This window comes from Ranitomeya variabilis, chromosome 2 (genome assembly GCF_051348905.1).
Source record: "Ranitomeya variabilis isolate aRanVar5 chromosome 2, aRanVar5.hap1, whole genome shotgun sequence".
NCBI classification, from domain to species: Eukaryota; Metazoa; Chordata; class Amphibia; order Anura; family Dendrobatidae; genus Ranitomeya; species Ranitomeya variabilis.
This window is the reverse complement of record NC_135233.1, coordinates 331192119-331204155: the sequence shown is the minus strand read 5'-3', so window position 1 is coordinate 331204155 and position 12037 is coordinate 331192119. Positions and strand designations below refer to the sequence as shown.

The following is a 12037-nucleotide window of genomic DNA, read 5'->3' as shown; positions in this document are numbered from 1 at the left end:
TTAATAGCCAGGAGAGGGTCCATGGTTATTGCCCCCCCCGGCTACAAACATCTGCCCCCAGCCACCCCAGAAAAGGCACATCTGGAAGATGCGCCTATTCTGGCACTTGGCCACTCTCTTCCCACTCCCGTGTAGCGGTGGGATATGGGGTAATGAAGGGTTAATGCCACCTTGCTATTGTAAGGTGACATTAAGCCAGATTAATAATGGAGAGGCGTCAATTATGACACCTATCCATTATTAATCCAATTGTATGAAAGGGTTAAAAAACACACACACACATTATTAAAAATTATTTTAATGTAAGAAACACAGCGGTTGTTTTAATAATTTATTGCTCTCTCAATCCATTTCCAGGCCCTCGCTTGGAAAAATAATACATATACAGTTAGGTCCATATATATTTGGACAAAGACAACATTTTTCTAATTTTGGTTATAGACATTACCACAATGAATTTTAAACAAAACAATTCAGATGCAGTTGAAGTTCAGACTTTCAGCTTTCATTTGAGGGTATCCACATTAAAATTGGATGAAGGGTTTAGGAGTTTCAGTTCCTTAACATGGGCCACCCTGTTTTTAAAGGGACCAAAAGTAATTGGACAATTGACTCCAAGGCTATTTCATGGACAGGTGTGGGCAATCCCTTCGTTATGTCATTCTCAATTAAGCAGATAAAAGGCCTGGAGTTGATTTGAGGTGTGGTGCTTGCATTTGGAAGGTTTTCCTATGAAGTAAACATGCGGTCAAAGGAGCTCTCCATGCAGGTGAAACAAGCCATCCTTAAGCCGCGAAAACAGAAAAATCCCATCTGAGGAATTGCTACAATATTAGGAGTGGCAAAATCTACAGTTTGGTACATCCTGAGAAAGAAAGAAAGAAAGCACTGGTGAACTCATCAATGCAAAAAGACCTGGGCGCCCACGGAAGACAACAGTGGTGGGTGATCGCAGAATAATCTCCATGGTGAAGAGAAACCCCTTCACAACAGCCAACCAAGTGAACAACACTCTCCAGGAGGTCGGCGTATCAATATCCAAATCTACCATAAAGAGAAGACTGAATGAAAGTAAATACAGAGGGTTCACTGCACGGTGCAAGCCACTCATAAGCATCAAGAATAAAAAGGCTAGACTGGACTTTGCTATAAAACATCTAAAAAAGCCAGCACAGTTCTGGAAGAACGTTCTTTGGACAGATGAAACCAAGATCAACCTCTACCAGAATGATGGAAAGAGAAAAGTATGGCGAAGGCTTGGTACAGCTCATGACCCAAAGCATACCACATCATCTGTAAAACACGGCGGAGGCAGTGTGATGGCTTGGGCATGCATGGCTGCCAGTGGCACTGGGTCACTAGTGTTTATTGATGATGTGACACAGGACAGAAGCAGCCGAATGAATTCTGAGGTATTCAGAGCCATACTGTGCGCACAGATCCAGCCAAATGCAGCAAAACTGATTGGTCGTCGTTTCATACTACAGATGGACAATGACCCAAAACATAAAGCCAAAGAAACCCAGGAGTTTATTAAAGCAAAGAAGTGGAATATTCCTGAATGGCCAAGTCAGTCACCTGATCTCAACCCAATTGAGCATGCATTTCACTTGTTAAAGACTAAACTTCAGACAGAAAGGCCACAAACAAACAGCAACTGAAAACCACCGCAGTGAAGGCCTGGCAGAGCATCAAAAAGGAGGAAACACAGCGTCTGGTGATGTCCATGAGCTCAAGACTTCAGGCAGTCATTGCCAACAAAGGGTTTTCAACCAAGTACTAAAAATGAACATTTTATTTAAAATTATTGATTCTGTCCAATTACTTTTGGTCCCTTTAAAAACAGGGTGGCACATGTTAAGGAGCTGAAACTCCTAAACCCTTCATCCAATTTTAATGTGGATACCCTCAAATGAAAGCTGAAAGTCTGAACTTCAACTGCATCTGAATTGTTTTGTTTAAAATTCATTGTGGTAAAGATTTTTTTCTCACACCCATTGACTTGCATTGGCGAGTCTCGTCCGAGAATCGCAGCAATACGCAGCATGCTGCGATTTTTTTCTCAGTCCGATTTCGGCTGAGAAAAAAATCGCAAATGAAAAGACACCTATTGAATAACATTGGTCCGAGTGCAATCCGATTTTTTATCGGATTGCACTCGTCCGTTTTCCTCGCCAGTGGAAATGAGCCCTTAGTGCCAGAATTGGTGCGTCTTAGAGATGCGCCTTTTCTGGGGCGGCTGAGTGCTGATGTTTTTAGCCTGGGGGGCCAGCATCCATGGCCCCTTCCTAGGCTATTAATATCAGCCCGCAGCTGTCTGCATAGTCTTTGCTGGTTATTAATTATAGGGGGATCCGTCATTTATTTTAGGGCCCCCCATTTTAATAGACAGTAAAGGCTAAGTATCCAGCTGTGAGCTGATATTAATAGCCTGGGAAGCTCCATGGGTATTACCCCCTTCCCAGGCTATAAACATCGGCCCCCAGCCATTCCTAGAAAAATGATGACTTCACTGGGGTGTGCTCGGGGTGATCCTTCTGGGCGACGCTCACAGACAGGTGACACTGAGGGGCCAGCCGTGTGCCCACTGTCCTCCCTGGGCTACAAGACGTTGGATGACGCTGGTGACGATAGGACAGAGCACAGGAGGCAGCACCTGCGTCCTATAGACATGGCCAGTGTGTGGTGGAGACAGCAATGAACGATATACAGACTATATAATGGCTGGCATTCAGCCCAGGGCGCAGCCTGCAGTGCCGTCCTGTAGTGACCAGTGGGAGGCGCTGTCCTCACTTCTCACATGCCCAGGATAGAACAGTGGTGCAGCTTGTTGGGGTTCAGCCTGTGTTCCTCTGTGCTTCCTCCTGGAAACATGTGATCTGGGTGTGATGAGCCGGGGATCGCACACAGGCCTCCTGTACTGAAGACTCCATAGAGAGGAGACGCTGGATCCATGTGACGGAGGACCGGCAGAGGCTGTAGGAGACGCGGCTCCTCACTCACCAGTGATCCGGCAAGGACCCAGTGCAGGCCGGATGAGCCGTCCCCTTTCTTTCTTTCTCCGTAGGGCAGTGAGGGGTTAATGCGCGCGGTGCGTCAGGGGGGCGTGTGTGTGACGGCTCTTCCCGCCGTTGGCGTGACGTCAGCACGTCGTGCGTCTGCGAATGAAAGGAAACAAACAGTAGAGATTACGGAGCTGTTCCTGGAATCAGAGTGGCGGTGAGCGCTGGCGGGAGCGGAGCCGGGGGCGGAGGGTGAGTGCGGCCGGGGCACCGGGGGCGGAGGGCGGCAGTGGCCGCCTCCTGGAGAGCCGCGGGGGGCCGGCCAGCCTGGCACTCACTCCCGCCGCAGCCCAGTGTGGGGGCGAGGATGCCGCGGCACGTCCAGGACATAGTGCGGTCACTGGAAGACGCGTCATGTGTACGGGCTCCACTGAGGGGCAGGAACATGGCGGCGTCACTCCCCCCGCCAGCTGCTGCTCCCTGTAGTCGCCCACTGCTGGCTGTTGCTAGGTAACAGATGCTGCCGAGATGGAGTATGCTGAGGGGTCACACTGGACTGACCTCTGGGGGTTCTGGCACAGTGCTGGGTACTGCCCCCCCATTCATTGTGTCAGCGCTCAGTGTCCGTCCTGCTACACACTGCTGACCCCCTGAGATGAGCGTCTGGTCATACCGGCTGACGGGTGACCTTATCGCCCTCCGTGGGATCAGCGGTATGTGGCGGACGTAATCCACCGGTGGACATGAGCCAATGTCTCTGGCCAATCCTGACTCCTCTTCTGGAGGGGTCCTGACAGTCAGTGTGCCCATTTCTTACCAGTCGTGCCATTCTTGGTGTATATGAGCCCAGTAAGCTTCTGTGTGCCCCAGTAAGCTGTGCCCCTTATCGGATCATGTTGGCCACTTTCTGATGCAGCGGAGTCTCGTAGTGCTCGTATCACTCGGTGTATTTGTAATTCCGGGAATCGCTGACATGTGGGGAACCTACAGTGTAACTTCCAGCAAATCTGGGGACGCTGTAGTCACTGACAGATTTCCTGACCTGGCGCATTGTGTGCATCCACCATCACATACATGTGCCCGACCTGGGTCCTCCTGGGAAGTCCGAGGGCATAGTAGGGTGCAGTGCCGTGGTCGGATTATGCAGCCGTGCTGGGGTCTGTGCACGGGTTGGAGAAGGAAGCCCCCCGGTCTTGGAGGCTGCATCGCTTTATTATTATTATTTATATAGCACCATTGATTCCATGGTGCTGTACATGAGAAGAGGTTACATACAGATTACAGATATCACTTACAGTAGACAGACTAACAATGACAGACTGATACAGAGGGAAGAGGACCCTGCCCTTGCGGGCTTACATTCTACAGGATGGTGGGGAAGGAGACAGTAGGTTGGGGGTTGCAGGAGCTCCTATGTTGGTGAGGCGGTAGCTTCGATAGTGGTGAGGAGGCAGCGGGGTCAGTGCAGGCTGTAGGCTCCGACTGTGGTTGATAGTCGGACGTGTTGAGGCAGAGAGTTCCAGAGAATGGGGGATATTCGGGACAAGTCTTGGAGGCGGTTGGGTGAGGAGCGAATAAGTGTGGAGGAGAGAAGGAGGTCTGGGGAGAACCGGAGATTACATGAGGGAAGATATCGGGAGATTAGTTCAGAGATATATGGAGGACACAGGTTATGGATGGCTTTGTAGGTTAGTATTAGTAATTTGAACTGTATACACTGAGGGAATGGGAGCCAGTGAAGAGATTTGCAGAGGGGGGAAGCGGAGGAGTAGCGAGGAGAGAGATGGATTAGTCGGGCAGCAGAGTTAAGGATGGACTGGAGAGGGGCAAGGGTGTTAGCAGGGAGGCCACAGAAAAGGATGTTGCAGTAGTCAAGGCGGGAGATGAGGGCATGCATAAGCATTTTAGTAGATTGAGGGTTGAGGAAAGGACGGATTCTGGAGATATTTTTGAGCTGGAGGCGACAGGAGGTGGAAAGAGCTTGGATGTGCGGTTTGAAGGACAGGGCAAAGTCGAAGGTTACTCCGAGGCAGTGGACTTCGGGTACTGGGGAAAGCATGATGTCGTTAATTGTGATAGATAGGTCAGGTAAGGAAGATTTGTGGGATGAAGGAAAGATGATGAGTTCAGATTTGTTCACATTGAGTTTGAGGAAGCGAGAGGAGAAGGAGGAGGATATGGCTGATAGACACTCTGGGATTCTGGACAGCAGAGAGGTGACGTCTGGGCCAGAGAGGTAGATCTGAGTGTCATCAGCATAGAGGTGGTACTGGAATCCATGGGACTTTATGAGTTGTCCCAAGCCAAGTGTATAGATTGAGAAGAGTAGGGGTCCTAGAACAGAGCCTTGGGGGACTCCAACAGAGAGAGGGTGGGATGAGGAGGTAGTGTGGGAGTGGGAGACGCTGAATGTGCGGTATCATGTCCATCATTCACAGTTTGAGTATAAACTGCCATTTCTGGCTGGGCCACAGGTCTCCTGACTCGAGCTCCGTACACTCCCTGCATATATGAGGCTTTTGAGTTCAGCTCCGGAGACCCGTGGCCGCTACGTAGTCGGATTAATTATGTCGGACATGTGAAACCAGCCTTAATGAATGTAATTCTTGATCAGTATTGTATTTTTCACCTTTGTGTCTTATCTCTAGTGTTTCGTAAACTTGCGTAGATCGAGCTGCAGAATGTCGGGCTCTTCAGGACAGAAAAAAGGATCTTTACGGCAACGGAAATGTGGATTCTGCAGGTCAAACAGAGAAAAAGATTGCGGGCAGCTGCTGATGTCCAGTAACCAGAAGGTGGCAGCACACCACCGATGTCTGGTGGGTATCGGATACAGTGTATGTGTGTGCCCTGAGGCCTAAAGCGCATCTGTCATTGTGCAGGATTTCTTGTTGGGCTAGGTGTATTTGAAGTGTAGTAAATTCTCTATTCTGACTTTTTTTTTTTTTTTCTTATACACCCTATAGCTGTTTTCTTCTGCGCTTGTGTCTTCACAATCTCATGGTGAAAGCCTTGGAGGGTTTTCTGTAGAAGATATACAGAAAGAACTGAGAAGGGGCAAGAAGCTGGTATGTCACAAAGTGTTGGAGATGCTCCTGTCCTGTACTATTAGATTCTGAATGGGTTTTGCTCTTGGGCTCGGCTCACATCTGGGGTCTAGTCCCTGGTCACATGCCGCACAACTGTTGATTTTTCTCTTTGTATAATAATGGACATCTTCACAAAAACCTTACAGACCCCAGCGTGAGTAAGAGGGGTTGTAACATGCCATGAGCAGAGTATAGGCATTAATAACACTAGTGTGGGCCCAGTCTGCCCATAGTTAAAGAGCAGGGGCGGACTGGGCTAGGTGGCAGGGTGGCATATGCCCCCCGGGCCAGTCCCTGAGCAGCTATTTAGGGCCTCCTGACCACTTGCTGCTTTAGAAGCACTGCACCTTTAAATTCTGCAGCAAGGACGCCGGCACTTCCTGTCAGCAGCAGCGGCTGGTGAGGAGGATTCAGGGGCTCCTTCCCTTCCCTGGACCCCTGCAGCCGGGACATGTGCGGTGCTCGGTGCTGGCTCTTCCTCCTGCTGGGCTGCCGTCGGGGCTTCTCTTCCTGCTGCACACAGCAGCCTCTGGACGAGAAATGATAGTAAGATGCAAAAAGCATCTAATAGTCTGTGTGCAGTGAGGGAAGGTGGTGTGTTACTGAGGTGTCTACTGTCTGTGTGGTAACAGGTGGCCTTGTGTGCATTACTGTGTACTGAGGTGGGCGGGGTGAGGGGCTATAATAAGGGTCTGCTGCTAACAGGTATATGAGGTGATGGCTGTATGTTACCATGTATGTTAGAAGGGGCTGGGGTGCTACTACACTGTGTGTGGGGATGTGAGACTAATGCTATGGGCTGGAGAATCCTACACTGTGCTGTGCTGCACTGTATGTAATGCTATGGGCTGGAGAATCCTACACTGTGCTGCACTGTATGTAATGCTATGGCCTGGGGAATCCTACACTGGGCTGTGCTGCACTGTATGTAATGCTATGGGCTGGAGAATCCTACACTGTGCTGTGCTGCACTGTATGTAATGCTATGGCCTGGGGAATCCTACACTGGGCTGTGCTGCACTGTATGTAATGCTATGGCCTGGGGAATCCTACACTGTGCTGTGCTGCACTGTATGTAATGTTATGGCCTGGGGAATCCTACACTGGGCTGTGCTGCACTGTATGTAATGTTATGGCCTGGGGAATCCTACACTGGGCTGTGCTGCACTGTATGTAATGCTATGGGCTGGAGAATCCTACACTGTGCTGCACTGTATGTAATGCTATGGGCTGGGGAATCCTACACTGGGCTGTGCTGCACTGTATGTAATGCTATGGCCCGGGGAATCCTACACTGGGCTGTGCTGCACTGTATGTAATGCTATGGGCTGGAGAATCCTACACTGTGCTGCACTGTATGTAATGCTATGGGCTGGGGAATCCTACACTGGGCTGTGCTGCACTGTATGTAATGCTATGGCCCGGGGAATCCTACACTGGGCTGTGCTGCACTGTATGTAATGCTATGGGCTGGAGAATCCTACACTGTGCTGCACTGTATGTAATGCTATGGGCTGGGGAATCCTACACTGTGCTGTGCTGCACTGTATGTAATGCTATGGGCTGGAGAATCCTACACTGTGCTGCACTGTATGTAATGCTATGGGCTGGGGAATCCTACACTGTGTGTGGGGATGTGAGACTAATGCTATGGGCTGGGGAATCCTACACTGTGCTGTGCTGCACTGTATGTAATGCTATGGGCTGGGGAATCCTACACTGTGCTGTGCTGCACTGTATGTAATGCTATGGGCTGGAGAATCCTACACTGTGCTGCACTGTATGTAATGCTATGGGCTGGGGAATCCTACACTGTGTGTGGGGATGTGAGACTAATGCTATGGGCTGGGGAATCCTACACTGGGCTGTGCTGCACTGTATGTAATGCTATGGGCTGGGGAATCCTACACTGTGCTGCACTGTATGTAATGCTATGGGCTGGGGAATCCTACACTGTGTGTGGGGATGTGAGACTAATGCTATGGGCTGGGGAATCCTACACTGGGCTGTGCTGCACTGTATGTAATGCTATGGGCTGGGGAATCCTACACTGTGCTGCACTGTATGTAATGCTATGGGCTGGGGAATCCTACACTGTGCTGCACTGTATGTAATGCTATGGGCTGGGGAATCCTGCACTGTATGTGGTGTGATGGGCTGGGGGTGTTACACTGTACACTCTGTGTCAGGAGCTCTGTGGATTTTCCCTGAGCAAATGAGAAGTTTGTGGATCTGGATGAAAGCATGCAGAAGCTAAAGCGGTGGTCTGCAACAACATTTCACCCTAAATGTCTATTTAAAGGGGTTCTCTACTTGTCTGGCCTTAGAGTGACCGCAGACTTGTAACCTATGTGACGCTGCACGGTGTGAGGCTTCTCTGGAGCCAGGAGCTGTGGGCGCATGACTGACAGTATGTATCATTTTCATACATGCGGTCACATGCCGACTAGATGGTCGCAGCTTCACTCCATGCCAGTGTAGTGAGCGAGGCCAGAAACAGGCTAGCTGGAATGTGGACGGAAGTATGTAAACCACATACTCGCAGACGTGTCTGCCGCTTTTGGCTCCTGAGAATCCTCACAGCATGTGGTTCACCCAATGTGAAGATTCACAAGTCTGCAGTCTCATAGAGTGACTGCAGACTTGTAGCCGAAGCTGGACAACCCCTTTAATTTAATAATTAGAATCATTTTTCTAGTATACTTTTAATTAAAAATTCCCTAGTGACCTCAGCCGAGCCCCCTGATAAGATCCGTTGTTGTATCCCAGCATGCTCTAAGGGGTCACAAATTTAGTGTATTCAGAATGGAAGTGGAAAAAAAAGAAGAGTTACAGCAGAGAGGGAGCCGTCGGACATTGTTACTTAAAATTTTTTAGAAATGTGATTCAATGATTACATTAGATATAGACATTTAGGATGAACTTCAAATTTCGTTTCAGACCACCCCCTTTTACCCCTTCAACCCAGGGGCCATTTTCCGTTTTCATTTTTTCCTCTCCTTTTTCCTAGAGCCATATCTTTCTTATTTTTTTCATCAATATAGCTGTATGAGGGCTAATTTTTTGCAGGGCGAGTTGTACTTTTGAATGGCACCATTGATTTTACCATATAGTGTACTGGAAATGGGGGAAAAAAATTCCAAGTGCAGCGAAATTGTAAAACAATGCAATTCCAAAATTGTTTATTGGATGTTTTTATGTACCATGTCTACTATATGGTAAAACTGACCTGGCAATATGATTCTCCAGGTCAGTATGAGTGCGCAGATACCCAACATATGTAGTTCATTTTTTATTTAAGTGGTGCAAAAAAATTCCAAAATTTGTATACATTTTTTTTTTTGACATTTATCATAATTTTCAGAGACACGTAGCGTTTCCAGCTTTTTGGGATTAGGGACTAGGTAATAACTTATTTTTTGTATCCTGAGCTGACGTTTTTATTATTTATTGATTTTTTTGATCGTCTCTTAATGCATTTTATTGCTATGTTGCGGTGGCAAAGAAATGTAAGGCTATGTGCACATGTTGCGGATTTGGCTGCGGATCCGGAGCGGATTGGCAAATGAATCCGAGTGAGTGAAATTGATTGTCAGTGTTGCTTCCTAAGTGGACAGTTTCCTTTCACAGAAGTTTGATTTACTTGGAGTTATTTTCTGTTATTTAAGTGTTCCCTTTATTTTTTTGAGCAGTGTATAAACTATAGGATGTCTCAGATGACTGTTTTTGTTATGTTTTATAATGGTGATGGATAGATTTTTCTCTTGACTGTGCCCATTCAAGTCTATGGTTACAAAAAAAAAATCAGATGCCACATCCAATTTTTGCTACTTCATTGCAATCCTGTAACATAGGAAATTGTAAATGTTCCTGTCAATGATTAATAGCTGCTACTGTAAAAAAATGGACAGCACACAGATGACAAGTGAGAAAAAGTCATCCGACTTTTCTGGATTGAAACTCTTTAAATGATTTTATGTACACTTGTGTGAATCTGCTTTCACATGCAGAAGATTAAGGCCGGGTGCACATGATCGGGAATTAGCAGCGCTGTGGATGCAGTGCATGTCCGCTATGTCCAAAGCGCTGCTGTCTATTGAATGCAGGTGAATACGTATGTGTTCACTGAACCGTGCAGATTCACCGCGTCTAATACATTCTATTGGTGAAATTTCTCTTGCAGTCACGAGCCGCTCCACAAGAGAAATAGACAGGCTGTGGTCTGGAGAGACGCGCTGCATGTCCGAGTCCGCGGGTGATCCGCAGGTGACTATGGACGCATAATGGACATGGGATGTCTTGACATCCCATCCACTTCGCTGTACCATCCTTCCGCTGTGGGTTTGACGCTGCATAAGTACGCAGCGTCAAACCTGCAGCAATTACTGATCGTGGGCACATCCCCTCACAGTTTGTAATATACAACTAACATATCATTGATTTCACTCTCTGTGCTCATCAAGTCTTTATTCAGTTTGCATATAACCAATCACGAGCAAATGTTGGGGTAACAACTGAGAGAAATTTAAATAAGAGGTTGGCTCATACTTGCGTATGCATTATGTATGGAGCAGTCACATGACAAGTACAGAAAATATGCAGTTTGAATATGGCAGAAATTATGTGGATAAAATGCAACTTCCAGGCCACAAAATGATGTTTCTGATAACCGAATCTGTTCTTGTATCTGTGTGTCTGTAGTAAGCTTGATTCTGTTCCCATATACATGTCCTGAGCTCAGTTCTGTTCCCATATCAATGTGATATGTCTGGAATTCCTTGCCTGAGGAGGTGGTGATGGCGAACTCAGTCGAGGGGTTCAAGAGAGGCCTGGATGTCTTCCTGGAGCAGAACAATATTGTATCATACAATTATTAGGTTCTGTAGAAGGACGTAGATCTGGGGATTTATTCTGACGGAATATAGGCTGAACAGGACGGACAAATGTCTTTTTTCGGCCTTACTAACTATGTTAGGCTGGTTTCACACTTGCGTTTTTATCTGCATGCGTTTTTTAAAAAACGCATGTGTGAAAAAACGCATGTAAACGCGGTAAAATGCATGCGTTTTTTAGACGCATGCGTTTTTATAGAAAAACACAATAAAACAAGAAAAAAACAAAAAACCCTAACCCTACCCCTAACCCTAATCAGTGGCCACGTATTTAAGTGCCACGTATTTAAGTGCCACGTATTTAAGTGCCACGTATTTAAGTGCCACGTATTTAAGTGCCACGTATTTAAGTGCCACGTATTTAAGTGCCACGTATTTAAGTGCCACGTATTTAAGTGCCACGTATTTACTGAAATACGTGGCATTGAAATACGTGGCACTGAAATACGTGGCACTGAAATACGTGGCACTGAAATACGTGGCACTGAAATACGTGGCACTGAAATACGTGGCACTGAAATACGTGGCACTGAAATACGTGGCATTGAAATACATGGCATTGAAATACGTGGCACTATGACTGTCAGAAAATGTTCATTAAACGGTTAGGGGTGAGGTTAGGGTTAGGGTTTGGATCCCTTTATCACCTTGATGGTGGTGGGTGACTTTTCAGTGTGTTTTCTGTTTTTTTTCTATAAAAACGCATGCGTTTTTAACGCAAACAAACGCATGTGCTTAAAAACGCATGCGTTTACATAGACAGCAATGCACTTTTTTGCCGCGAAAAAACGCATGCGTTTTTTCGCGGCAAAAAAAAAGCGCAAAAAAATACTACAGGTTGCTTTTTTGAAAATGAACGCATGCAGAAAAAAAACGCATGCGTTTGAAAACGCGACCAAACGCATACAAAAAAACCGCATGCGTTTTCAATGTTAAATATAGGGAAAAAAACCGCATGCGTTTTTTGTGCAAAAAACGCTGCAGACAAAAACGCAAGTGTGAAACCAGCCTTACTATGTTAAGCTCGGTTTTGCTCCCATATCTATTTGGTAAG

At 47.1% G+C, this 12037-nt stretch overlaps 1 protein-coding gene across 3 annotated transcripts in view; it reads left to right on the top strand.

The window, feature by feature from the left end:
• Nucleotides 1-2743: 2743 nt before the first annotated feature.
• PHF6 (PHD finger protein 6) overlaps nt 2744-12037 on the top strand; it is a 37130-nt gene continuing 27836 nt past the window's right edge. Inside the window, exons 1-3 of one of the 3 annotated variants that reach the window (XM_077285335.1) lie at nt 2744-3254; nt 5651-5821; nt 5969-6070. In XM_077285335.1, the coding sequence (XP_077141450.1) occupies nt 5684-5821; nt 5969-6070 (240 nt within the window). In that variant the 5' untranslated portion in view covers nt 2744-3254; nt 5651-5683. Of the gene's footprint in view, nt 3255-3278; nt 3286-5650; nt 5822-5968; nt 6071-12037 lie in introns of those variants that run through there. The other 2 variants (XM_077285336.1, XM_077285337.1) reach the window with 2 other exon arrangements.